General features: G+C 50.5%; 1 protein-coding gene and 1 long non-coding RNA gene across 2 annotated transcripts; both read right to left on the bottom strand.

Annotated features, from left to right (window-relative positions):
* Nucleotides 1–10,814: 10,814 nt before the first annotated feature.
* fgf11 (fibroblast growth factor 11) lies at nt 10,815–20,974 on the bottom strand. The gene is made up of 5 exons (XM_031899644.1): nt 20,396–20,974; nt 19,662–19,772; nt 16,575–16,678; nt 15,485–15,683; nt 10,815–13,516 (listed from the first exon to the last, which is right to left on the bottom strand). The coding sequence occupies exons 1-5, from the start codon at nt 20,586–20,588 to the stop codon at nt 13,416–13,418; spliced, it is 708 nt and encodes a 235-aa protein (XP_031755504.1). The 5' UTR covers nt 20,589–20,974; the 3' UTR covers nt 10,815–13,415.
* A 3,178-nt stretch (nt 20,975–24,152) lies between these two features.
* LOC116409857 lies at nt 24,153–24,895 on the bottom strand. Its single transcript, XR_004222120.1, has 3 exons — nt 24,834–24,895; nt 24,426–24,727; nt 24,153–24,319 (listed from the first exon to the last, which is right to left on the bottom strand). It is a non-coding gene; the product is annotated as an uncharacterized LOC116409857 (long non-coding RNA).
* Nucleotides 24,896–27,580: the final 2,685 nt, after the last annotated feature.

Here is a 27,580-nt window from a genome sequence, read left to right as displayed (position 1 = left end):
TTGTCTCCAATGCCCTACTGTCTCCATCTGTGTCCCACTGTCCCCATCTTGTCCACTGTCCCCTTTGCCCCACTGTCTCCATCTCCCCACTGTCTCCAATCTTGCCCTACTTCTCTCATCTTGCCCTACTGTCTCCATCTTCGCCCTACTGTCTCCATCTTGCCCTACTGTCCCCATCTTGCTCTACTTCTTCCATCTTGCCCTACTGTCCCCATCTTGTCCTTACTGTCCCCATCTTGCCCTACTGTCCCCAATCTTGCCCTACTGTCTCCATCTTGTCCTACGTCATCCATTCTTGCCGCTACTGTCCCATCCTGCCCCTACTGTCTCCCATCTTGTCCTACTCGTCTTCATCTTCATGTCCACTGTCTCCATCTTGTTCCTTACCTGTCCTCCATCTTGTCCTACTGTCTCCATCTTGTCCTACTGCTTCATCTTGTTCCTACTGTTTCATCTTGCCTCTTACTGTCCCCATCTTGCTCTACTGTCTCCATCTCACCTTGCCCTACTGTCCCCATCTTTGTCCTACTGTCCCCATCTTGCCCTTACTGTCCCATCTGTCCTACTGTCTCCTCTTGTCCACTGTCCCCATCTTGCCCTACTGTCTCCATTTTTGTTCTACTGTCTCCATCTTGCCCACTGTCTCCATCTTGCCCTACTGTCTCCATCTTGCCCTACTGTCCCCATCTTGTCCCTACGTCCCATCTCTGCCCTACTGTCCCCATCTCTGTTCCTACTGGTCTCCCATCTTGCCCTACTGTCCCACTCTTGCCCTACTGCTCTCCATTTTGTCCTACCTGTCTCCATCCTGCCCTACTGTCTCCATCTTAGCCATTTTACTGTTCTCCATCTTGCGCCTACTGTCCCCATCTTGCCCTACTGCTCTCCATCTTGGCCCTACTGTTGCCATCTTGCCCTACTGTCCCCATCTTGCCCCTACTTTCTCCACTTGCCGTACTGTCTCCATCCTTGCCCTACTGTCTCCATTTTCTGGCCCTACTGTGCCCATCTTGCCCTACTGTCTCAATCTTGGCCCTACGTCTCCATTCTGTGCAACCTACTGTCTCCCTATCTTGCCCTACTGTCTCATCTGCCCTACGTCCCTTCCTTGCCCTACGCTCCATCTTGCCATACTGTCTCATCTTGCCCTACTTGTCTCGCGATTTCTTGCCCTACTGTTCTCTACTTGTTCCTACGTCCCATCTTGCACCTAGCTGTTCCCCATTACATTCCCTTACTGTCTCATCTTGTCCCTACTGTCTCCGTTCTTGCCCTACTGTCTCATCTATTGCCTCTGTCTCCATCTTGCCCTACTGTCTCCACTTGCCCCTTACTGTCTCCATCTTGCCCTACTGTCTCCATCTTGTCCTACGTGTCCCCATCTTGCCCTACTGTCCCATTTTTTTTCTTTTTTTAACCCCCTTAACTTTGGGGTTTTTCCCCCTCCATTCTTTTTTGGGGGGGGTCTTTAAACTTGGTTTCTCCATTCTTGCGCCTTACTGATCTCCATCTTGTCCCTACTGTCTCCCATTTCTTGCCCTACTGTCTCCAATCTATCCTACTGGTCATCCATCTTGCCTACTGTCTCCATCTTGTCCATACATGTCTCCATCTGGCCCCTTACTGTCTCATCTTATTCCTTAGCCTGTCCCCATCTTGCTCCCACTAGTCCCATCTTTACCCTACTGTCTCCATGCTTGCCCCACTTGTCTTCCATCTTGCCCACGAGTCTTCAATTCTTGCCCCACTGTCTCCATCTGCCCCACTGTCCCCATTTTGCCCTTCTGTCTCCATCTTGCCCTTACTGTCCCCATCTTGTCCTACTGATTCCCGCACGTCTCTGTCCTACTGTCCCCATCTTGCCCCACTGTCTCCATCTTGCCCCCACTGTCCCACTTGCCCCACTGTCTCCACTTGCCCATATTGTCTCCATCTTGCTATTGTCTCATCTTAGCCCCTACTGCCCATCTGCCCTACTGTCTCCATCTTGCCCTACTGTCCTCCCATCTTGCCCTTACGTCCCCATCTCTGCTTACTGTCTCCATCTTTCTCCCTACTGTCTCCACTGCCCTACTTCCATTCTTGCCCCTAACTTCCCATTCTTGCCCTACTATCATACTCCATCTTGCCATACATGTCATCCATACTTTCCGCTACTGTCTCCATCTTGCCCTACGTGCCCATCTTGCCCCTACTGTCTCCATCTATGCCCTACTAGTCTCCATCTTGCCCTACTGTCTCCATCTTGCACCAACTGTCTCCATCCTGCCTTTCCTGTCCCCCATCTTTCGCCCTACTGTCTTCGCGACGTCCTATCAGTCTCCATCATGCCCTACTGTGCCATCTCGCCCTATTGTTCTTCCATCTCTGTTCCTACTGTCTCATTCGGTCTTGCCCTACTGTCTCTCCTATCTTGCCCCACTGTCTCCATCTTGCCCTACTGTCTCCATCCTTGCCCCTTACTGCTCCCTTCCTTGCCCTATCTGTCTCCACTGCCCTATCTGTTCCCATTTCTTTGCCCTTACTGTCTCCATCTTGCCCTACTGTCTCCATCTTGTCCTACTGTCTCCATTCTTGACCTACTGTCTCCATCTTGTCCTTACTGTCCCCATTATTGCCCTACTGTCCTTCCACTCTTGCCTTACTGTCTCCATCTTTGCCCTTACTGTCTCCATCTTTGCCCTTGCTGCTCCATCTAGCCTTACTGTCTCCATCTTGCCCTACGTCTCCATTCTTGCCCCCACTGTCTCCATCTTGCCCACTGTCTGCATCGTTTCCTACTGTCCCCATTCTTGTTCTACTGTCCCCATCTTGTCACCCATTGTCTTCCATCTTACCCCACTGTCTCCATTCTTCTGTCTCCATCAATATAGCCCTACTGTCTCCAACTTGCCCTTTACTGTCTCCAACTTGCCCTACTGTCTCCATCTTGCCCTACTGTCCCCATCTTGCGCCTACGTCTTCATCTCGCCCTATTGTCTCCATCTGCCTACTGTTCTTCATTCTCGCCCTATTTGTCTCCCATCTTGCCCTACTTTCTCCAATCTTGTCCTACTGTTCCCCATCTTGCTCTACTGTCTCCATTCATTCGCATCTACTGTCTCCATCTTGCCCTACTGTCCCCATCTGCCCTACTGTCTCCCCATCTTTGCCCCTACTGTAACCCCATCTGCCCTACTGTCTCCCATTCTTGCCCCTACTGTCTCCATCTTGCCTACTGTTTCCGTCCATCTTGCCCTAACTGTCGCTCCCATCTTGCAAACCTACTTGTCTCCATCTCTGTACCTACTGTCCCATCTGCTCCTACTGTCTCCCATCTTACCCTACTGTCTCCATTCTTGTCCTTACTGTCTCTATTCTTGCCCTACTGTCTCGCATCTGTTACTAAGCTGTCTCCATCTTGCCCCTACTGCTCCATCTATTCGCTACTGTCTTCCATGCGTGTGCCCTTACTGTCTCCATCTTGTCCGCTATCTTGTCTTCCGATCTGTGCCCTACTTGTCTCCATCTATTCCTTTACTGTCCCCATCTTGGTGGCCCACTGTCCCATCTTCCCTACTGTCTGCCCTCTTGCCCCATTGTCTCCGTATCTTGCCCCTCTGTCTCTCATTCTAGTGCCCCACTTCTCATACTTTGCCTACTGTCTCCATCTTGCCCTACTGTCCCCATCGTATGTCCTACTGTCCCCATCTGTCTCTACCTGTTGTCCCCATCTTGCCCCGACTGTCTCCATCTTTCCCCACTTGTCTCCATCTTGGCCCCACTGTCTCCATCTTGTAGCCCTTTATTGTCTCCATCTTGCCCTATTGGGTCTCCATCTTGCCCTTAACTTCTCCTCTTCGCCCTACTGTCCCCATCTTGCCCTTACTGTCTCCATCTTGGGCCCTACTGTCACCCATTCTTGCCCTTACTGTCTCTCTTGCCCTACTGTTTCGCATCTTGTCCTACCTGTCTCCATGCTTTGCCCCCTACTGTTTCCATCTTGCACCCCCACTGTTCTCCATCTTGCCCCTACTGTCTCCATTCTTGCCCCTACTGTCCCTTCCTTGCCCTACTGTCTTCATCTCGCCCTATTGTCTCTATACTTTGTCTACTGTCTCATCTTTGCCCTACTGTCTCCATCTTGCCCCACTGTCTCCACTTACGTGCCCTTTACTGTCTCCATCTTGCCCTACTGTCCCTTCCTATGCCCTACTGTCTTCCATCTTGCTCCTACTGTCTTCATCTCGCCCTATTTGTCGCCATTCTTGCCCTACTGTCTTCATCTTCGCCCTATTGTCCATCATTCCTTGCCCTACTCCCATCTTGTCCTACTGTTCCCTCATCTCTGCTCATACTGTCTCCCATCTGCCCTCTACTTCTCCATTTGGGCCCTACTGCCCAATCTGCCCTACTGTTCACTTGCTCTAACTGTCCATCTTATGCCCTACTGTCTCCATCTTGCCCCTAGCTGTCATTCCATCTTCTCAACCTACTGTTTCCATCTTTGCCCTACCTGTCTCCATCTTTGCCGTGCCTACTGTTCTCTATCTGTAGACCTACAATGATCCCCTCTTTCCCTACTGTCCCCATCCTCGGCATACTGTCTCCATCTTGTCCTACTGTCTCGCATCTTGCCCACCTACTGTCTCCATCTTTGTTCCTACTGTCTCCATCTGCGCCTTACTGTCTCCATCTATTCCTACTGTCTCCATTCTTGCCCTACTCTCCATAACTTGTCCTACTGTCTCCATCTTTGCCCTACTGTCTCCCATCTATTCCTACTGTCCCCAATCTTTGCCCACTGTCCCCATCTTTCCCTACTGTTCCATCTTGCGCCCACTGTTTCTCCATCTTGTCCCTCACTGTCTCCATCTCTGCCCCCACTGTTCTCCATCTTGCCCCACTGTCTCCATCTATGCCCTACCTGTCCCCATCTTGTCCTACTAGTCCCCATCTGTCTACTGTCCCATCTTGCCCACTGTCTCCATCTGCCCACTAGTCTCCATTCTTGTCCCCACTTGTCTCCATCTTGCCCTATTGTCTCCATCTTGCCCTATTGTCTCCATCTTGCCCTACTGTCTCCATCTTGCCCTACTGTCCCCATCTTGCCCTACTGTCTCCATCTTGCCTACTGGTCCATCTTGCCCTACTGTCTCCATCTTGCCCTACTGTTTCCAATTCATTGCCCTTACTGTCCCCATCTTGCCCTACTTTAGTCCATCTTGCACCATACTGTCTCCATCTTGCCCTACTGTCTCCATCTTGCCCTACTGTGCCCATCTTGCCCCTACTGTCTCCATCTTGCCCCTACTGTCTCCATCTTGCCCTACTGTCTCCATCTTGCCCCACTGTCTCCATCTGCCTTCCTGTCCCCATCTTGCCTACTGTCTTCATCTCGCCCTGTTGTCTCCATCTTGCCCTACTGTCTTCATCTCGCCCTATTGTCTCCATCTTGTCCTACTGTCTCCATCTTGCCCTACTGTCTCCATCTCTGCCCACTGTCTCCATCTTGCCCCTACTGTCTCATCTGCCCTACTGTCCCTTCCTGCCCTACTGTCTCCATCGTTTGCCCTACTGTCTCCATCTTGCCCACTCACCTACTGTCTCCATCTTGCCCTACTGTCTCCATCTTGTCCTACTGTCTCCATCTTGACTACTGTCTCCATCTTGTCCTACTGTCCCATATTGCCCTACTGTCTCCATCTTGCCCTGCTGCTCCATCTAGCCCTACTGTCTCCATCTTGCCCTACTGTCTCCATCTTGCCCTACTGTCTTCCATCTTGCCCCACTGTCTCCATCTGCCTTCCTGTCCCCATCTTGCCCTACTGTCTTCATCTCGCCCTATTGTCTCCATCTTGCCCTACTGTCTTCATCTCGCCCTATGTCTCCATCTTGTCCTACTGTCTCCATCTTGCCCTACTGTGCTCCATCTTGCCCCACTGTCTCCATCTTGCCCTACTGTCTCCATCTTGCCCTACTGTCCCTTCCTTTGAGCCTACTGTCTCCATCTTGCCCTACTGTCTACCATCTTGCCCTTACTGTCTCCATCTTGCCCCTTACTGTCTCCATCTTGTCCTACTGTCTCCATCTTGACCTACTGTCTCATCTTGTCCTACTGTCTCCATCTTGCGCCCCCTACTGTCTCCATCTTGCCCTACTGATCTCACATCTTGCCCTACTGTCTCCATCTTGCCCCACTGTCTCCATCTTGCCCTACTGTCTGCATCCTATGTACCCCTACTGTACCCCATCTTGTTCTACTGTCCCCATCTTGCCCCATTGTCTCCATCTTACCCCACTGTCTCCATTCTTCTGTCTCCATCTTGCCCTACTGTCTCCAACTTGCCCTACTGTCTCCAACTTGCCCTACTGTCTCCATCTTGCCCTACTGTCCCCATCTTGCCCTACTGTTCTTCATCTCGCCCTATGTCTCCATCTTGCCCTACTGTCTTCATCTCGCCCCTTTGTCTCCATCTTGCCCTACTTTCTCCATCTTGTCCTACTGTCCCCATCTTGCTCTACTGTCTCCATCTTGCTCTACTGTCTCCATCTTGCCACTACTGTCCCCATCTTGCCCTACTGTCTCCAATCTTGCCCTACTGTCCCCATCTTGCCCTACTGTCTCCATCTTGCCCTACTGTCTCCATCTTGCCCTACTGTTTCCATCTTGCCCTACTGTCCCCATCTTGCCCTACTTTCTCCATTCTTGCCATACTGTCTCCATCTTGCCCTACTGTCTCCATCTTGCCCTACTGTGCCATCTTCCCTACTGTCTCCATCTTGCCCTACTGTCTCCATCATGCCCTACTGTCTCCATCTTGCCCCACTGTCTCCATCTGCCTTCTGTCCCCATCTTGCCCTACTGTCTTCATCTCGCCCTATTGTCTCCATCTTGCCCTACTGTCTTCATCTCGCCCTATTGTCTCCATCTTGTCCTACTGTCTCCATCTTGCCCTACTGTCTCCATCTTGCCCCACTGTCTCCATCTTGCCCTACTGTCTCCATCTTGCCCTACTGTCCCTTCCTTGCCCTACTGTCTCCATCTTGCCCTACTGTCTCCATCTTGCCCTACTGTCTCCATCCTTGCCCTACTGTCTCCATCTTGTCCTACTGTCTCCATCTTTACCTACTGTCTCCATCTTGTCCTACTGTCCCCATATTGCCCTACTGTCTCCATCTTGCCCTACTGTCTCCATCTTGCCCTACTGTCTCCATCTTGCCCTGCTGTCTCCATCTAGCCCTACTGTCTCCATCTTGCCCTACTGTCTCCATCTGCCCCACTGTCTCCATCTTGCCCTACTGTCTGCATCTTGTCCTACTGTCCCCATCTTGTTCTACTGTCCCCATCTTGCCCCATTGTCTCCATCTTACCCCACTGTCTCCATTCTTCTGTCTCCATCTTGCCCTACTGTCTCCAACTTGCCCTACTGTCTCCAACTTGCCCTACTGTCTCCATCTTGCCCTACTGTCCCCATCTTGCCCTACTGTCTTCATCTCGCCCTATTGTCTCCATCTTGCCCTACTGTCTTCATCTCGCCCTATTGTCTCCATCTTGCCCTACTTTCTCCATCTTGTCCTACTGTCCCCATCTTGCTCTACTGTCTCCATCTTGCCCTACTGTCTCCATCTTGCCCTACTGTCTCCAACTTGCCCTACTGTCCCCATCTTGCCCTACCTTCTTCATCTCGCCCTATTGTCTCCATCTTGCCCTACTGTCTTCATCTCGCCCTATTGTCTCCATCTTGCCCTACTGTCTCCAACTTGCCCTACTGTCCCCATCTTGCCCTACTGTCTTCATCTCGCCCTATTGTCTCCATCTTGCCCTACTGTCTCCATCTTGCCCTACTGTCCCCATCTTGCCCTACTGTCCCCATCTTGTCCTACTGTCTCCATCTTGTCCTACTGTCCCCATCTTGTCCTACTGTCCCCATCTTGTCCTACTGTCCCCATCTTGCCCTACTGTCTCCATCTTGTCCTACTGTCCCCATCTTGCCCTACTGTCTCCATCTTGCCCTACTGTCTCCATCTTGCCCTACTGTCTCCATCTAGCCCTACTGTCTCCATCTTGCCCTACTGTCTCCATCTTGCCCTACTGTCCCCATCTTGCCCCACTGTCTCCATCTTGCCCTACTGTCCCCATCTTGCCCTACTGTCCCCATCTTGCCCTACTGTCCTCATCTTGTCCTACTGTCTCCATCTTGTCCTACTGTCCCCATCTTGCCCTACTGTCCCCATCTTGCCCTACTGGCTCCATCTTGCCCTACTGTCTCCATCTTGCCCCACTGTCTCCATCTTGCCCTACTGTCTTTTATTACCACCCCCAAAGGTTAAATGGTGGCCCCTTGACTTCTATCTACTGTGTCATCTCTCACGCCTATTAGTCTATAATACATTTACCCCTGCGAGTTTCTCATTGGGTTCTGCTGCCCCCCAGCTCTTTCTGCCCTCCCCCCCCCCCCCATTCACAGCCGTCTCTGTATCTGTTCCCTTCCATTCCTGTCTGGGTGCCATACTTATTGCCCCCGGGCAGAGGAACCTGTGAGGCAATTCCCATTCACCTGTCGCTCTGCCCACAGCTTGTTGCTAGGGGGAGTTTGTTTAGGAACCAATAACTGTGATTGGTGGCAGAATCTGGGGGCCCAGCGAATGGGAGGGTTCCAGGTGGAACAGTCTGTGCCATTGAGCCGCTTTGTAGCTGAACTATAAGTGGCAGTTACTGCAGGTTGTACTTGGTATCACTATACGGTGCGGCCAATGCAGTGACTCCTCTCTGCCGAGCCTCGTCTGCCCTTTTGATTGACAGTTTTCCCCTGACAGAGCGGGAGACCTTTCCATGAAAGTCACAGTAATGCGCCAGTCTGGCAGGGAGGGGGGGCAGAGTATTAACCCCTCGGAGCCCTGGGAGAGGCGGGGGGAGGGGCAGGGTGGGTTCACCTTTATGCAGTGGATCCGAGTGCAATTCCTGCCAAGGAGCCGAGGAGCCTGGCACGGTGCCCGCCATGTTGCAGCAATAGTTTCCCTGCCAACAGCTGGGGGGGTGCCAGGGTGCCCGCAGCAAGGACAGGACTGATGCAGCCAGGGGCAATTAGTGTGCATTCATGGGGGGCAAACCCAGCAGGGACAAACAGATTCACTGGGGCCCGAGAACTGCATTAATAGGGGCCCCCAGTTTCAGTGGGTAATGTTATTATTATACTGTTATATGGTAGGGATGCCCTGTGTGTTGCCCTCCTGCCTTGGGTCATGTTGCCCCCCTGCTTTTGGTCATGTTTGCCCCCTGCTTTGGGTCATGTTGCCCCCCTGCTTTTGGTCATGTTTGCCCCCTGCTTTGGGTCATGTTGCCCCCCCTGCTTTGGGTCATGTTGCCCCCCTTCTTTGGGTCATGTTGCCCCCCTGCTTTGGGTCATGTTGCCCCCCTGCTTTGGGTCATGTTGCCCCCCTGCTTTGGGTCATGTTGCCCCCCCTTCTTTGGGTCATGTGCCCCCTTCTTTGGGTCATCTTGCCCCCCTGCTTTGGGTCATGTTGCCCCCCTTCTTTGGGTCATGTTGCCCCCTGCTTTTGGTCATGTTGCCCCCACTTCTTTGGGTCATGTTGCCCCCCCTGCTTTGGGTCATGTTGCCCCCCTGCTTTTGGTCATGTTGCCCCCACTTCTTTGGGTCATGTTGCCCCCCTGCTTTGGGTCATGTTGCCCCCACTTCTTTGGGTCATGTTGCCCCCCTGCTTTGGGTCATGTTGCCCCCCTTCTTTGGGTCATGTTGCCCCCCTTCTTTGGGTCATGTTGCCCCCCTGCTTTGGGTCATGTTGCCCCCCTTCTTTGGGTCATGTTGCCCCCCTTCTTTGGGTCATGTTGCCCCCCTGCTTTGGGTCATGTTGCCCCCCCTGCTTTGGGTCATGTTGCCCCCACTTCTTTGGGTCATGTTGCCCCCCTGCTTTGGGTCATGTTGCCCCCTTCTTTGGTCATGTTGCCCCCCTTCTTTGGGTCATGTTGCCCCCCTGCTTTGGGTCATGTTGCCCCACTGCTTTGGGTCATGTTGCCCCCCTTCTTTGGGTCATGTTGCCCCCCTTCTTTGGGTCATGTTGCCCCCCTTCTTTGGGTCATGTTGCCCCCCTGCGCTTTGGGTCATGTTGCCCCCACTTCTTTGGGTCATGTCGCCCCCCTGCTTTGGGTCATGTTGCCCCCCTGCTTTGGGTCATGTTGCCCCCCTGCTTTGGGTCATGTTGCCCCCACTTCTTTGGGTCATGTTGCCCCCCTTCTTTGGGTCATGTTGCCCCCACTTCTTTGGGTCATGTTGCCCCCCTGCTTTGGGTCATGTTGCCCCCCTGCTTTGGGTCATGTTGCCCCCACTTCTTTGGGTCATGTTGCCCCCCTGCTTTGGGTCATGTTGCCCCCCTGCTTTGGGTCATGTTGCCCCCACTTCTTTTGGTCATGTTGCCCCCCTTCTTTGGGTCATGTTGCCCGCCTGCTTTGGGTCATGTTGCCCCCCTGCTTTGGGTCATGTTGCCCCCGCTTTGGGTTAATTCTCTGTTTCCTGGCCCCCCCAGGCCACAGATGCTCACACTGCGGCCATGTTGGACTGGGGGGTAGGGTGGGGCACCCCCAGAGGGTGCAGGTTCTGATATGCCCCCAGTTAGTGCATTTGGGGCAGAATTCAGTCCCCGCCCACCTATAAAAAAGGGCCCAACCAGAAGTGACTATTAATATTATGGATTATTTAGGCTCCTCCCCCACCCTGGCTGGAACTCAACGTACAGCATTTATAGGCCAAATAAAGAACAACCCCACCCCCACTACCATTACACCCCTCCCCCAAACAAACAACGCCCCCGAGTGGTTTATATAATGAAATTGTATCTTTATTGAGGTGCCAATCGGATCTGGTTCTGATAAACGTGGCTCAGAACATTTCCTATCAGGCTGAACATTGTGGCGACCCCTGAGCATGCTGGGAGTATCCATGGGGGGTCTATAGAGGGGACAAAGATGAGATGGTGAGGCGTTTCCCGTGCCATGTAATACGGGTTACTTGCCCTTTACACCAAGCCGAGGCCTAGCAGCTGCTCTTGGACTACATCTCCCATCATCCTTCACAGTCCAATAAGATGTGCTGATTCTACTCCCACTTCCCTTGGGTTATGCTGGTGCTGCTTATTGGCCTGGGGGGGTATCAGCACATTCCGCTCTTACAGACCTATAACCTGGGCGGCCAAGTGGCTAACTGGGCATGCTCACTCACAGTGTGGGGTTATTGCTCCGCGAGTTACACTGAGCTGTTCGGCTACATGGCCAATCAGATTCCTGTTGCTAGAAGTGATGGGGTAAATGCGGCCTCTGGGGGGCACTTCTAGAAATGCATTTATAGATTATTAGTTGCAGTACCATTTCTCACCAGAGGTGGCCAACTGCTAGTGCTTCCCCCCAGGGCTGTGCAGAACAGCGCCCCCAAAGGTTTGGTGGTTGAAATGAAATGACGGCGCAGCCCTTAGTTTAATAGGCTAAAAGGACCCTACGTTTTACTTCCCCTTTAAAGGAAGAATTTCCCGGCTGTCCTGCCCCCGCTGATTGGGGCATTTATTGGCTACAAAGATCCTGCGTGGAAGCACAAGGATTAGAGGGTGCAACGGTTATATATGTTCCCATCACTATATAAATATACACGGATATTGATATTTGCCCCCCTCCCCATATGGCTGGGGTAGAAACACAGTACAGAATCATTATTGCTTTATCTATCTCTAGGGGTAAATGCTGATGCCCCAGGGCTTGTCTCTATATATCATTAGATGCATAGTAACATAAGGGTATATTTATATATAGATATAGGCAGGGGTCCCCAAACCTGGCACATAGGGGCTCCTGATTCCTTGAGGTACAGATATAAATCCAACAAACGTCACAATAAAGTCCTAGAGGTAAAGTCCATCGTCCCACCGGGCACTGTCCTAGGGCTGAAGCTCAGACTTCCCTGAATTCATTGGAGGGGTACAAAGTTACATACATTGTATCAGTCCTAGAGGTATAGTCCCAAGTTTCGTGAGGGTTCCTCTGTGTAAGTATTGGGCCAAGAGAGTCTCCCATGATCCTTGACTTTCCCATGATGCAACTCTGTGTAAGTTGACTCCCATGTTCCTTGACTTTCCCATGATGCAACTCTAAGTTGACTCCCATGTTCCTTGACTTTCCCATGATGCAATCTGTCTAATTGACTCCCATGTTCCTTGACTTTCCCATGATGCAACTCTGTGTAAGTTGACTCCCATGTTCCTTGACTTTCCCATGATGCAACTCTGTCTAAGTTGACTCCCATGTTCCTTGACTTTCCCATGATGCAATCTGTCTAATTGACTCCCATGTTCCTTGACTTTCCCATGATGCAACTCTGTGTAAGTTGACTCCCATGTTCCTTTAGTTTCCCATGATGCAACTCTGTCTAAGTTGTTTCCCATGTTCCTTGAATTTCCCATGATGCAACTCTGTCTAAGTTGTTTCCCATGTTCCTTGAATTTCCCATGATGCAACTCTGTCTAAGTTGACTTCCATGTTCCTTGACTTCCCATGATGCAACTCTGTGTGAGGTGTATTAGTCCAAGAGGAAGAATCCAAAATTCTTTCATTTTCCCCCAACAATTCAAGTTTTTGTAAACAGTAGCAATCCTAGAGGATAACCCCCAAGTTCTATAAGTTTTCCCATGATGCACCTCTATGTAAGTTGTATAGTTCCCAAAGGTAATCTCCCAAGTTCCTTTAGTTTCCCCCAATGCAGTCCTAAAGGTAGATTCCAAAGTTTCATAAGTTTTCCCACAATGCAAGTCTGTGTAAGGTGTATCAGTCCTAGAGGTATAGTCCCAAGTTCCATGAGATGTCCCACAATGCAAGTCTGGGTAAGGTGTATCAGTCCTAGAGGTATAGTCCCAAGTTCCATGAGATGTCCCACAATGCAAGTCTGGGTAAGGTGTATCAGTCCTAGAGGTATAGTCCCAAGTTCCATGAGATGTCCCACAATGCAAGTCTGGGTAAGGTGTATCAGTCCTAGAGGTATAGTCTCAAGTTCCATGAGATGTCCCACAATGCAAGTCTGTGGAGGTTGTTTCAGTCCAAGAGGTAAAGTTCTGATTCCCAAGTACAAGGCCAAGAGGAGGGAGCAGAAGAAGCCCTATGGGTGCCACATTGGTCCATGTCAGCGCCAGAGGCAGGTCCAGTGCTAGTGGGATCTGATCTTAAAATTCTCAGAGAAGGTTTGAAAGAAAGAGATAAGCACAAAGCCAAGGTCTCCGCCATTAACCACATTCAGTCTTTATACCTAAAGTCCTTCCCCAATATGGCACATTTACTTCTCCATGGATCTCAGTCTCATCAGCAAGTCCTGCATCCTCCCCATTCTCATCCTGGTGGTTACTGGTGTATATTCTGGCCTTCACCTTCTTTCATGCCCTCTTCACCGTGCCCCCCTGAGCCTGGCGCTGGGTTTTGGGGTCAGTCTTCTTTTTGGAGATGCTTTAACCACATCATGTAAAGAGGGTTCTTTATAAAGTGCAACTGTAAGAGAAGTCAGGGGGGCAGGCACAGATTGGGGGGTGTTGGAGAATGTGAGAGGGAAGCAGAAGGGCACAGCGGCAAGGGGAGGCAAATGAGAATGAGCAGTTGGGAGAGGTGCAAATGTAATGCAAAGGCAGAGATTAAGGAAGAGAATTTTGTTGGATATTGAGAATGAAGAAGATGGTGGGGTAGAAGGGAGAAGAAGGTGAGAATGAAGAAGTAAAGATGGCGGGGTGAAAGGGTGAGGAAGGTGAGAATGAAGAAATAAAGATGGCGGGTTGGAAGGGTGATGAAGGTCAGAATGAAGAATTAAAGATGGTGGAGTGGAAGGGTGAGGAAGGTGAGAATGAAGAAGTAAAGATGGCGGGGTAGAAGGGTGAGGAAGGTGAGAATGAAGAAGTAAGATGGCGGGGTAGAAGGGTGAGGAAGGTGAGAATGAAGAAGATGGTGGGGTAGAAGGGTGAGGAAAGTGAGAATAAAGAAGTAAAGATGGTGGGGTAGAAGGGTGAGGAAGGTGAGAATGAAGACGTAAAGATGGCGGGGTAGAAGGGTGAGGAAGGTGAGAATGAAGACGTAAAGATGGCGGGTAGAAGGGTGAGGAAGGTGAGAATAAAGAAGTAAAGATGGCGGGGTAGAAGGGTGAGGAAGGTGGGAATGAAGACGTAAAGATGGCGGGTAGAAGGGTGAGGAAGGTGAGAATAAAGAAGTAAAGATGGTGGGGTAGAAGGGTGAGGAAGGTGAGAATAAAGAAGTAAAGATGGTGGGGTAGAAGGGTGAGGAAGGTGAGAATGAAGACGTAAAGATGGCGGGGTAGAAGGGTGAGGAAGGTGAGAATGAAGACGTAAAGATGGCGGGGTAGAAGGGTGAGGAAGGTGAGAATGAAGACGTAAAGATGGCAGGGTAGAAGGGTGAGGAGGTGAGAATGAAGAAGAAAAGATGGCGGGTAGAAGGGTGAGGAAGGTGAGAATGAAGAAGTAAAGATGGCGGGGTAGAAGGGTGAGGAAGGTGAGAATGAAGACGTAAAGATGGCAGGGTAGAAGGGTGAGGAAGGTGAGAATGAAGAAGAAAAGATGGCGGGTAGAAGGGTGAGGAAGGTGAGAATGAAGAAGTTAAGATAGCGGGGTAGAGGGGTGAGAAGGAAGAAGTAAAGATGGCGGGGTAGAAGGGTGAGGAAGGTGAGAATGAAGAAGTAAAGATGGCGGGGTACAAAAGTGAGGAAGGTGGGAATGAAGAAGTAAAGATGGCGGGGTAGAAGGGTGAGGAAGGTGAGAATGAAGAAGTAAAGATGGCGGGGTACAAAAGTGAGGAAGGTGAGAATGAAGAAGTAAAGATGGCAGGGTACAAAAGTGAAGAAGGTGAGAATAAAGAAGTAAAGATGGCGGGGTAGAAGGGTGAGGAAGGTGAGAATGAAGAAGTAAAGATGGCGGGGTACAAAAGTGAGGAAGGTGAGAATGAAGAAGTAAAGATGGTGGGGTACAAAAGTGAAGAAGGTGGGAATGAAGAAGTAAAGATGGCGGGGTAGAAGGGTGAGGAAGGTGAGAATGAAGAAGTAAAGATGGCGGGGTACAAAAGTGAGGAAGGTGAGAATAAAGAAGTAAAGATGGCGGGTAGAAGGGTGAGGAAGGTGGGAATCAAGAAGTAAAGATGGCAGGGTAGAAGGGTGAGGAAGGTGAGAATGAAGACGTAAAGATGGCGGGTAGAAGGGTGAGGAAGGTGAGAATGAAGAAGAAAAGATGGCGGGTAGAAAGGAGAGGAAGATAAGAGAGACATCAGGGGTAAGGAAGGGAGGAAGAGTAGATTCATGAGAGCAGGAAGAGGAAGTAGATGAGGAGGAAGATGGAGTTGAAAGGGGTTTAGAGAAACAATCGAGGGGGAATTTGGGGACAGGGTAACACAAGATACAGAATTAGAGGTTTTTACAAATCTCCTTCCCACTTCCCACTGCACAGATGCCCCATATTTTCTCACCTTCACTGAGCTTGGGCAGAAAGTGAGCCGCAGGGCGGTGCCTCTTCACCCTATTGCCCTCCATGGCTCGGCCATCTTTATATATGCCCAGGTACCAGCACCGGCCGGAGCTCCGCTGGCGGTAGAGGGTGGAGGAGTAGGTGACAAAGTAATTCTCAAAGACGCTCTCTTTAAACTGACACTCGGCGGTGAAGTGGGGCTACAAGAGAGAGAGCAAGGGGGTAACTCACCACTTTGGCACCAGAGGTTCTTTAAGAGGTAAGTGACCTTTCTATTGGATCAAATGTGGGAATTGAGTGCAGCAAAGCATCATGGAACCTTTAAGCCCATAGTCATTTTAGCTCTTTCACTACAGGGTCTCAGCACTTACCTCAGTCTGGGTCCCTAGACCTGGGATCCCCAACATATTTTAACCCTAAGTCACAGTCATTTGGGAAGCAACACAAGCATGCCAAACATTCCTGGGGGCTGTGATTGGCTACTGGTAGCCCCTAATTGGACTGGCAGGTTATAGCAGGTCCTGTTTTGGGGCCACTGGGAGCAACATCCAAGGGGTTGGTGATAAACATATTGCCCCCCGAGCCACTTGTTGGGGATCACTGCTGTACTTTGTGGGGTGTCACTGGTGACTTACACTCAGTAGAGCTTTAGGCTACAGCACTTGAATTTAAATCTGCCCCTAATAGTGGCTTCCCCACCCCAGGTTCTAGGTTCTACATTCCTTTCCCCAATATCTTATACCCAAAGCTTTCACTCCTCCCCTGATTTATTTACACGAAGGGTAGGGGGCACCACTGGGCAGCTCTCCTGATATCTCTAGGGTGGGATAGAAGGGAAGATATCTAGGGTGGGTCGGTAGATATTATAGAAGGGAGGAAGATGGTGCAGGGTTGGATGGAGGGATGGAGGGAGCAGTGGGCAGGTTGTGGATAAGGGTAGAAGTGGCAGTACTAGATTAGAACGGGTAACAGAGGGGTAAATGTGCATTAACACTTAAGGAGGAGGGACTAAGGGGGTATTTCTAGGTGAAATTGGGAGAGGGGGAAGGAGGATGTGCTGTGTTGGATTGAGAAGAAGAGGAAGAGCTTACGGAGCTGTACAGGTGACCTTCGGAATTCATTGCCACGTACTGACCACAAGCTGAGCTCTGAATGGCCACCACGCGCAGACCCACCGGGATGACATTGAAGAGCGCTGCAGAGACAGACAAGGAGAGAAGGGAGGGGGGCGGCAGCAGGAGGCAGGGGTCAGAGGTGGCAGTTGAAGAGAAAGAGAAATAAAGAGGGGGGAGAAAGTGCGGAGGGGTAAATGGGGTCTCTGCGTCCAACAACAATCAGTTTATTGTTGTGTTTTTGTTTTATTGTCGTGTTTTTCATGTTCTGCAGCTGCCCCACTTAATCTTGTCCCAGTTACCTTTATTATCTTTGGGAGGGGGAGTCCTTCCTACCTGCTATTCTCTGTAGCAACAGGGGTTCTTATGTTCTAGTCTCTGTGGGAGGGTTCTCCTTATCTTCTAGTCTGTGTAACTGGGGGTTCCCTTCCTCTTCTAGCCTCTTGGGGAGGGAGTTTTCCTTATCTTCTATTCTGTGTAAGAGGGGGTTCCCTTACCCTTCTAGCCTCTTGGGGAGGGAGTTCTCCTTATCTTCTATTCTGTGTAAGAGGGGGTTCCCTTTCCCTTCTAGCCTCTTGGGGAGGGAGTTCTCCTTATCTTCTATTCTGTGTAAGAGGGGGTTCCCTTTCCCTTCTAGCCTCTTGGGGAAGGAGTTCTCCTTATCTTCTAGTCTGTGTAAGAGGGGGTTCCCTTTCCCTTCTAGCCTCTTGGGGAGGGAGTTCTCCTTATCTTCTATTCTGTGTAAGAGGGGGTTCCCTTCCTCTTCTAGCCTCTTGGGGAGGGAGTTCTCCTTATCTTCTAGTCTGTGTGAGAGGGGGTTCCCTTCCTCTTCTAGCCTCTTGGGGAGGGAGTTCTCCTTATCTTCTAGTCTGTGTAAGAGGGGGTTCCCTTTCCCTTCTAGCCTCTTGGGGAGGGAGTTCTCCTTATCTTCTAGTATGTGTAAGAGGGGGTTCCCTTCCTCTTCTAGCCTCTTGGGGAGGGAGTTCTCCTTATCTTCTAGTCTGTGTAAAAGGGGGTTCCCTTTCCCTTCTAGCCTCTTGGGAAGGGAGTTTTCTGTATCTTCTAGTCTGTGTAAGAGGGGGTTCCATTTCCATCCTAGCCTCTTGGGGAGGGAGTTCTCCTTTCCTTCTAGTTTTCTGTGTTTTAATCTAGTAAATGGCATTAATCTGGTTAGGAATGGAGGCCCAAGGCATATAGAGCTGGGGCAGAATATTGGGGTCCTGATTGCACGAGGCAGAACCCCTGCCCTGTGGGTGAGTGCGGTTGGAATTAATTCTAGAATTTAATTTCAGTTCTTCCAGCCTGACCTGCCTGAGATAAAATCTAATTATTTCCCAACCTATTTCTGCTCCAGTTTTATGAGTAATTGAGCTGGGACGTCACTTTGTGTTTTGGTCCAATTTCATCCTGTGAGAGATTAAGGGGTTCTGTGCTATTTTGAGGGTTCATCTGCTCATCTCCAGGCTAAATGCCCTAAAGCCTTGTCTCCCCTGGCAACTAGGGTGCTCACTGGGCCCTTGCCCTTGTATCTACATGGTTGGCACCAGACTATTGCTCTTCAGGGTAGGACATCGCAGCCCCCCTTGGGGGTTTCAATTAGATTTAATGAACGGTGGTTCTTAACAAGCCCCATACCTGAGATGACCATAAGACCAGGAGATGAGATAACCAACCCCTTTGGTTTAGTCTAGGTTACTCTAATATTGACTTGAACATCGTGACCAACCTCTCATGTCTACCTCTAAAGGTGGCCATACACCTATGATCTGCTTGTTTGGTGAGGTGGGCATATGAGTGGATCGTCTGTCGATATGCCCACCCACAGTGCTAATTCAATTGTTTGGCCCTAGGGCCAAATGTTCTCATTAAAATGGCACGTATATGGGTCATCGGGCCACATCTACTGATGCATTTCCTGATCCAATGGTAAAATCATACCTGCCCAATTTTAGGCCAGATATTGGTCAGGTAGAACCATTGGGGGTGCACATACACGGGCAGATAAGCTGCCAAATCAGCCTGAAGGACTCAAATTGGGAGCTGAAATCTGCCCATGTATGGCCACTTTAAATCTAGATGGTTCTAGGACCTTGTAACCCCCTGGGGTTTCAATTAGATTTTCTGAACAGGACTTCTTTTCTGACTGTAGGTGGTTCTTTACAAGCCCCCATACTGGAGTGTAGCAGATCATATGACCAACCCCCTGGGTTTAGTCGAGGTTGTTCTAATATTGACTTTCGAAGATTGTGACCAACCTCTCATGTCTACCTTTAAGTCTAGGTGGTTCTAGGACATTGTGACCCCCCCTGGGGGTTTCAATTAGATTTTCTGACTCTAGGTGGTTCTTGTCGAGCCCCCATACTGGAGTGCAGGTGGTGAGATGACCAACCCGGTAAGTAAAGTCTAGGTTGTTCTAATATTGACTTTAGGAGATTGTGACCCACCTTTAATGTCTATGTCTACCTCTAAGTCGAGGTGGTTCTAGGAGATTGTGACCTCCTTGGGTTTTCACCTGGATTTTATGAACAGGGCCTCTTTTCTGATTTCAAGTGGTTCTTAACAAGCCCCCATTGAATTGTAGAAAATCAGATGACCAACCCCCTGGGTTTAGTCTAGGTTGTTCTAATACTGACTTTCGAAGATTGTGACCAACCTCTCATGTCTACCTCTATTGTCGAGCCCCCATACTGGAGTGCAGGAGATCAGATGACCAGCCTGTTGAGTACAGTTTAGGTTGTTCTAATATTGACTTTTGAATATTGAAGATTGTGGCCAACCTTTCATGTCTATATCTACCTCTAAGTCTAGGTGGTTCTAGGTCATTGTTACCCCCTTTGGCTTTCAATTAGATATTCTGAACAGCGCCTCTTTTCTGGCTCTAGGTGGGTCTCAACAGACCATCATGCTGCAGTGTAGAAGATGAGATGATCAACCCGTTGGGTTTAGTCTAGGTTGTTCTAATATTGAGATTGTGACCAACCTCTCTGGTCTATGTCTGTGAGAACAGGCTAAAAGAATGAGAAGCTCCATGTGTTTGAGTTGAGTTTGGTCTTGGTTTATACTCACTGTATGGGTTTCCCTCTTCTTTTGAACCTTGGATGGTTCCATCTGGGAGAAGTTGAAGATAAAATCCAACTCTACTGAGCAAGCGAGTGATAATGCCTTTCAGCTGAGGCTCTATGGGACGGATTGGAGGGAAAGGGGGTAAAACATAGGAAGATGGGGGGGGGGGGGGGCGGGGAGAGGGATATTAATGCTCGTACCTTAACCCCTTCAATACAATCACAACCCTTTTCCTCTTCTCCCTCTAGAACTTTTTAATCATTCTGTCTCTTTCTCCTTCCGAATGCCCGTGACCTCCTTTCTTTCATGTTTAGATCCCATGGGAGCGAGCACTTCAATCCATTATACAGACAGCGCTGGGGGGGGGGGGGGGGATGGAAGGGGCAGCCCGAGGGGGAGAGGCAATGGCACTTCTTGGGGTGGGGGAGGGACAGCAGGGGAGAAGCAGGGACACTGAGTGGCACAGAGAAGCCGATGGCACAAAGCGAGTGGCACAACGGAAGGTGTTGGTTGAGCAAAGAACCACTGGGGATGATGGGAAAGCAGCAAAGGGTAACTGTGCAGTAACAGTAAGTTGGGGGGTCAGTAACGGAGGAGCGGAGGATTGGGGGTCTGTCATGGAGGGGTGGTGACCTAGAAATTAGGTGTGAATGGGGGGAAGTACAGCAGGAGGTTCCAGTAACTTGCACTCACTCACACTCACAGACAACACTCACTCACTAAGCCCCAGCACTCACCGGAGTCCTTCTCTTGTGTCCCTAGTTGGGCCCCACAGAGCCGGACCTTGGAGACCAGGATGAGAAGTTGTTTCTGACACAGAGACTTGGTTCCTCGGGGGCAGACTTTCCTTTGGGGGGGCACGGGGCGAGGTCCAACCGATTCCCTCACCTCTCGCTTCTGGCGAATCAGAGAGCTTGCCAAGGCGGCCATCCCCTGCGCAGCCCGTGTGGCCCCTACAGCAGCTCCCTATGCGCAGCCCACATCCCCCCCCCAGTGACTGAGCCCAAGGGAAAGAGTGGGGGGCTCTGTCCCACTAATTTGCCTCCTGGTTAGGGGGGTCCAACGGATCCATCGTGGGCTCTAGCAGGACCTTGTCCCCCGGAGTTCCAGTCCCGTTATCCTGTCAGTGTGTGTGTGGGGGAGCCTCTCCCTTTCCTCAACGCTCCCTGGGCCCCCCCAGCCCTCTCTCCGCCTCCCTCCTCTGTGCAACTGGCAGCCGCCAAATGTATGGGGGGGGCAGTCTGACAGTCGGGCGTGTGTGAGAGCCAGGAGATTCCAATCAGTGTGTGGGGGGGGCACCTTGTTTCCCTCTGCAACACTCATGTACCCACCCCCCGACCCACTTACACACCCACCCACCCATACACTCACCCACTCACTCATACTCACTCACCCATACACCCACCCACCCATACACTCACCCACCCATACACTCACTCACTCATACTCACTCACCCATACACCCCACCCACCCATACACTCACCCACTCACTCATACTCACTCACCCATACACCCACCCACCCATACACTCACCCACCCATACACTCACCCATACACTCACTCACTCATACTCACTCACCCATACACCCACCCACCCATACACTCACCCACCCATACACTCACTCACTCATACTCACTCACCCATACCCCACCCACCATACACTCACCCACCCATACACTCACCCATACACCCACCCACCCATACACTCACCCACCATACACTCACCCATACACTCACTCACCCATACACCCACCCACCCATACACTCACCCATACACTCATACTCACTCACCCATACACCCACCCACCCATACACTCACCCACTCACTCATACTCACTCACCCATACACTCACCCACCCATACACTCACCCATACACTCACTCACTCATACTCACTCACCCATACACCCACCCACCCATACACTCACCCACCCATACACTCACCCATACACTCACTCACCCACCCATACACTCACCCACCCATACACTCACCCATACACTCACTCACTCATACTCACTCACCCATACACCCACCCACCCATACACTCACCCATACACTCACTCACTCATACTCACTCACCCATACACCCACCCACCCATACACTCACCCACCCATACACTCACCCATACACTCACTCACTCATACTCACTCACCCATACACCCACCCATACACTCACCCACTCACTCATACTCACTCACCCATACACCCACCCACCCATACACTCACCCACCTATACACTCACCCACTCACTCATACTCATCCATACACCCACCCATACACTCACCCACCTATACACTCACCCACTCACTCATACTCATCCATACACCCACCCATACACTCACCCACCCATACACTCACCCACCCACCTATACACTCACCCACTCACTCATACACTCACCCATACACTCACTCACTCATACACTCACCCATACACTCACTCATACACTCACCCATACACTCACTCACTCATACACTCACTCATACACTCACCAATACACTCACTCACTCATACATACACTCACTCACCCCTACACACCTACCCACTTACTCACTCAGTTACACTCCCATCAATGAACCCCACCTGGCCCAGTATAGGAATAAAGGGGATACCCTGTTATATATTATAGGAGCCCCCCCCATGTGCCCCCCAATATAAACCCTTACAGACAGCTGGGGGTGAATTCCCATGACTGACGCTGGTTCCGTGCCAGTGGTTCCAGCCCAAACACTGCGCCGCCGGCAGCGGACATTTCTATGAGGAGTGAGTGTCGGGCACTGGGACTGGGCCAATTGGCACAGTGTGTAGGAACAGCCAGTCAGACGCCAGGGATTCCTGCCAACTCCTCCCTGTGTCTAGGGGTCAGGGTAAGGGTAGCAGTGAGTGTCAGCTCCTGGGGTGTCAGGAAAAGAGCAAATGTGATGGACTGAGGGCAGGGAGCTGTGACAGTTACACACAGGGGGGCACCCACACCCACAGTGATTTGTACCATGGGCACCCGCTCTCACTCACCCCCTCTGTGTAACAGTCAGTGTATCAGGGTGCAAGTGAGTGAGTATGTGGGTGCCAGTGAGTATGAGGGTGCCAGTGAGTATAAGGGTGCCAGTGAGTATGTGGGTGCCAGTGAGTATGTGGGTGCCAGTGAGTATGAGGGTGCCAGTGAGTATGAGGGTGCCAGTGAGTATGAGGGTGCCAGTAAGTATGTGGGTGCCAGTGAGTATGTGGGTGCCAGTGAGTATGAGGGTGCCAGTGAGTATGTGGGTGCCAGTGAGTATGAGGGTGCCAGTGAGTATGAGGGTGCCTGTGAGTATGTGGGTGCCAGTGAGTATGAGGGTGCCAGTGAGTGAGTATGAGGGTGCCAGTGAGTATGAGGGTGCCAGTGAGTGAGTATGAGGGTGCCAGTGAGTATGAGGGTGCCAGTGAGTATGAGGGTGCCAGTGAGTATGTGGGTGCCAGTGAGTATGAGGGTGCCAGTGAGTATGAGGGTGCCAGTGAGTATGTGGGTGCCAGTGAGTATGAGGGTGCCAGTGAGTATGTGGGTGCCAGTGAGTATGAGGGTGCCAGTGAGTATGAGGGTGCCAGTGAGTATGAGGGTGCCAGTGAGTATGTGGGTGCCAGTGAGTGAGTATGTGGGTGCCAGTGAGTGAGTATGAGGGTGCCAGTGAGTGAGTATGAGGGTGCCAGTGAGTGAGTATGAGGGTGCCAGTGAGTATGTGGGTGCCAGTGAGTATGAGGGTGCCAGTGAGTATGAGGGTGCCAGTGAGTATGTGGGTGCCAGTGAGTATGAGGGTGCCAGTGAGTATGAGGGTGCCAGTGAGTATGTGGGTGCCAGTGAGTATGTGGGTGCCAGTGAGTATGAGGGTGCCAGTGAGTATGAGGGTGCCAGTGAGTATGAGGGTGCCAGTGAGTGAGTATGAGGGTGCCAGTGAGTATGTGGGTGCCAGTGAGTATGTGGGTGCCAGTGAGTATGTGGGTGCCAGTGAGTATGAGGGTGCCAGTGAGTATGAGGGTGCCAGTGAGTATGTGGGTGCCAGTGAGTATGAGGGTGCCAGTGAGTATGAGGGTGCCAGTGAGTATGAGGGTGCCAGTGAGTATGAGGGTGCCAGTGAGTGTACAAGTGTGTGAGTGCCAGGCTGGCATGGGTAGTAGTGCAGTTGTTGGCACCGGCCGCTCCCTCCCTGCCCCCACGCTGCGCCGCTGCCCGGAGAGAGATAAAATAGATACACGGAGCCGCCAGCCTCCCAGCTAATCAGAAAATTGATCAGAATGAGAGGGGGGGGGGGGAGACAGGCGCCCGAACGTGAGCAGAATCCATCATGCAAAGGGGCAAACTCTGCAGGGCTCTGGCACAGCAAGGGTTAACCATCCTGAGTGCATGGGGTTAATATACCTAAACGGCACTCACCATGTTCAGCTACCTGTAGACTCCTCCTACATTAACCCTTCTATACCCAAACAGCACTCACCATGTTCAGCCACCTGTAACTCCTCCTACATTAACCCTTCTATACCCAAACGGCACTCACCATGTTCAGCTACCTGTTGCCTCCTCCTACATTAACCCTTCTATATCCAAACGGCACACACCATGTTCAGCTACCTGTAACTCCTCCTACATTAACCCTTCTATACCCAAACAGCACTCACCATGTTCAGCTACCTGTCATGCAAAGGGCAAACTCTGCAGGGCTCTGGCACAGCAAGGGTTAACCATCCTGAGTGCATGGGGTTAATATACCTAAACGGCACTCACCATGTTCAGCTACCTGTAACTCCTCCTACATTAACCCTTCTATACCCAAACAGCACTCACCATGTTCAGCTACCTGTAACTCCTCCTACATTAACCCTTCTATACCCAAACAGCACTCACTATGTTTAGCTACCTGTAGACTCCTCCTACATTAACCCTTCTATACCCAAACGGCACTCACCATGTTCAGCTACCTGTTGCCTCCTCCTACATTAACCCTTCTATATCCAAACGGCACACACCATGTTCAGCTACCTGTAACTCCTCCTACATTAACCCTTCTATACCCAAACAGCACTCACCATGTTCAGCTACCTGTCATGCAAAGGGCAAACTCTGCAGGGCTCTGGCACAGCAAGGGTTAACCATCCTGAGTGCATGGGGTTAATATACCTAAACGGCACTCACCATGTTCAGCTACCTGTAGACTCCTCCTACATTAACCCTTCTATACCCAAACAGCACTCACCATGTTCAGCTACCTGTAGACTCCTCCTACATTAACCCTTCTATACCCAAACAGCACTCACCATGTTCAGCTACCTGTAGACTCCTCCTACATTAACCCTTCTATACCCAAACAGCACTCACCATGTTCAGCTACCTGTAGACTCCTCCTGCATTAACCCTTCTATACCCAAACAGCACTCACCATGTTCAGCTACCTGTAACTCCTCCTACATTAACCCTTCTATACCCAAACAGCACTCACCATGTTCAGCTACCTGTAACTCCTACATTAACCCTTCTATACCCAAACAGCACTCACCATGTTCAGCTACCTGTAACTACTCCTGCATTAACCCTTCTATACCCAAACGGCACTCACCATGTTCAGCCAACTGTAGACTCCTCCTACATTAACCCTTGTATACCCAAACGGCACTCACCATGTTCAGCTACCTGTTGCCTCCTCCTACATTAACCCTTCTATACCCAAAAAGCACTTACCATGTTCAGCCAACTGTATACTCCTCCTACATTAACCCTTCTATACCCAAACGGCACTCACCATGTTCAGCTACCTGTTGCCTCCTCCTACATTAACCCTTCTATATCCAAACGGCACTCACCATGTTCAGCTACCTGTAACTCCTCCTACATTAACCCTTCTATACCCAAACAGCACTCACCATGTTCAGCTACCTGTAACTCCTCCTACATTAACCCTTCTATACCCAAACAGCACTCACCATGTTCAGCTACCTGTATACTCCTCCTGCATTAACCCTTCTATACCAAAACGGCACTCACCATGTTCAGCCAACTGTAGACTCCTCCTACATTAACCCTTGTATACCCAAACGGCACTCACCATGTTCAGCTACCTGTTGCCTCCTCCTACATTAACCCTTCTATACCCAAAAAGCACTTACCATGTTCAGCCAACTGTATACTCCTCCTACATTAACCCTTCTATACCCAAACGGCACTCACCATGTTCAGCTACCTGTTGCCTCCTCCTACATTAACCCTTCTAAACCCAAAAAGCACTTACCATGTTCAGCCAACTGTATACTCCTCCTACATTAACCCTTCTATACCCAAACGGCACTCACCATGTATAGCTACCTGTAGACTCCTCCTACATTAATCCTTGTATACCCAAACGGCACTCACCATGTTCAGCTACCTGTAACTCCTCCTACATTAACCCTTCTATACCCAAACAGCACTCACCATGTTCAGCTACCTGTAGACTCCTCCTACATTAACCCTTCTATACCCAAACGGCACTCACCATGTTCAGCTACCTGTTGCCTCCTCCTACATTAACCCTTCTATATCCAAACGGCACACACCATGTTCAGCTACCTGTAACTCCTCCTACATTAACCCTTCTATACCCAAACAGCACTCACCATGTTCAGCTACCTGTCATGCAAAGGGCAAACTCTGCAGGGCTCTGGCACAGCAAGGGTTAACCATCCTGAGTGCATGGGGTTAATATACCTAAACGGCACTCACCATGTTCAGCTACCTGTAGACTCCTCCTACATTAACCCTTCTATACCCAAACAGCACTCACCATGTTCAGCTACCTGTAGACTCCTCCTACATTAACCCTTCTATACCCAAACAGCACTCACCATGTTCAGCTACCTGTAGACTCCTCCTACATTAACCCTTCTATACCCAAACAGCACTCACCATGTTCAGCTACCTGTAGACTCCTCCTACATTAACCCTTCTATACCCAAACAGCACTCACCATGTTCAGCTACCTGTAACTCCTCCTACATTAACCCTTCTATACCCAAACAGCACTCACCATGTTCAGCTACCTGTAACTCCTACATTAACCCTTCTATACCCAAACAGCACTCACCATGTTCAGCTACCTGTAACTACTCCTGCATTAACCCTTCTATACCCAAACGGCACTCACCATGTTCAGCCAACTGTAGACTCCTCCTACATTAACCCTTGTATACCCAAACGGCACTCACCATGTTCAGCTACCTGTTGCCTCCTCCTACATTAACCCTTCTATACCCAAAAAGCACTTACCATGTTCAGCCAACTGTATACTCCTCCTACATTAACCCTTCTATACCCAAACGGCACTCACCATGTTCAGCTACCTGTTGCCTCCTCCTACATTAACCCTTCTATATCCAAACGGCACTCACCATGTTCAGCTACCTGTAACTCCTCCTACATTAACCCTTCTATACCCAAACAGCACTCACCATGTTCAGCTACCTGTAACTCCTCCTACATTAACCCTTCTATACCCAAACAGCACTCACCATGTTCAGCTACCTGTATACTCCTCCTGCATTAACCCTTCTATACCAAAACGGCACTCACCATGTTCAGCCAACTGTAGACTCCTCCTACATTAACCCTTGTATACCCAAACGGCACTCACCATGTTCAGCTACCTGTTGCCTCCTCCTACATTAACCCTTCTATACCCAAAAAGCACTTACCATGTTCAGCCAACTGTACACTCCTCCTACATTAACCCTTCTATACCCAAACGGCACTCACCATGTTCAGCTACCTGTTGCCTCCTCCTACATTAACCCTTCTAAACCCAAAAAGCACTTACCATGTTCAGCCAACTGTATACTCCTCCTACATTAACCCTTCTATACCCAAACGGCACTCACCTTGTTCAGCCAACTGTATACCCCTCCTACATTAACCCTTCTATACCCA

The sequence above is a fragment of the Xenopus tropicalis genome, chromosome 3 (genome assembly GCF_000004195.4).
Source record: "Xenopus tropicalis strain Nigerian chromosome 3, UCB_Xtro_10.0, whole genome shotgun sequence".
In the NCBI taxonomy this organism is placed as follows: domain Eukaryota; kingdom Metazoa; phylum Chordata; class Amphibia; order Anura; family Pipidae; genus Xenopus; species Xenopus tropicalis.
Note: the sequence above shows the minus strand (reverse complement) of the source record. Positions and strands in the feature narration are given on the sequence as shown.

What these genes read in the sequence shown, in the direction of transcription:
- fgf11 (XM_031899644.1), bottom strand. Translation starts at nt 20,588, where the DNA reads ATGGCCGCCTTGGCAAGCTCTCTGATTCGCCAGAAGCGAGAGGTGAGG. An exon ending in GACACAAGAGAAGGACTCCG is followed by an intron (nt 19,773 to 20,395) that starts GTGAGTGCTGGG and finishes TCCGTCCCATAG; the next exon opens with AGCCTCAGCTGAAAGGCATT. An exon ending in AGAAGAGGGAAACCCATACA is followed by an intron (nt 16,679 to 19,661) that starts GTGAGTATAAAC and finishes CTGTCTCTGCAG; the next exon opens with CGCTCTTCAATGTCATCCCG.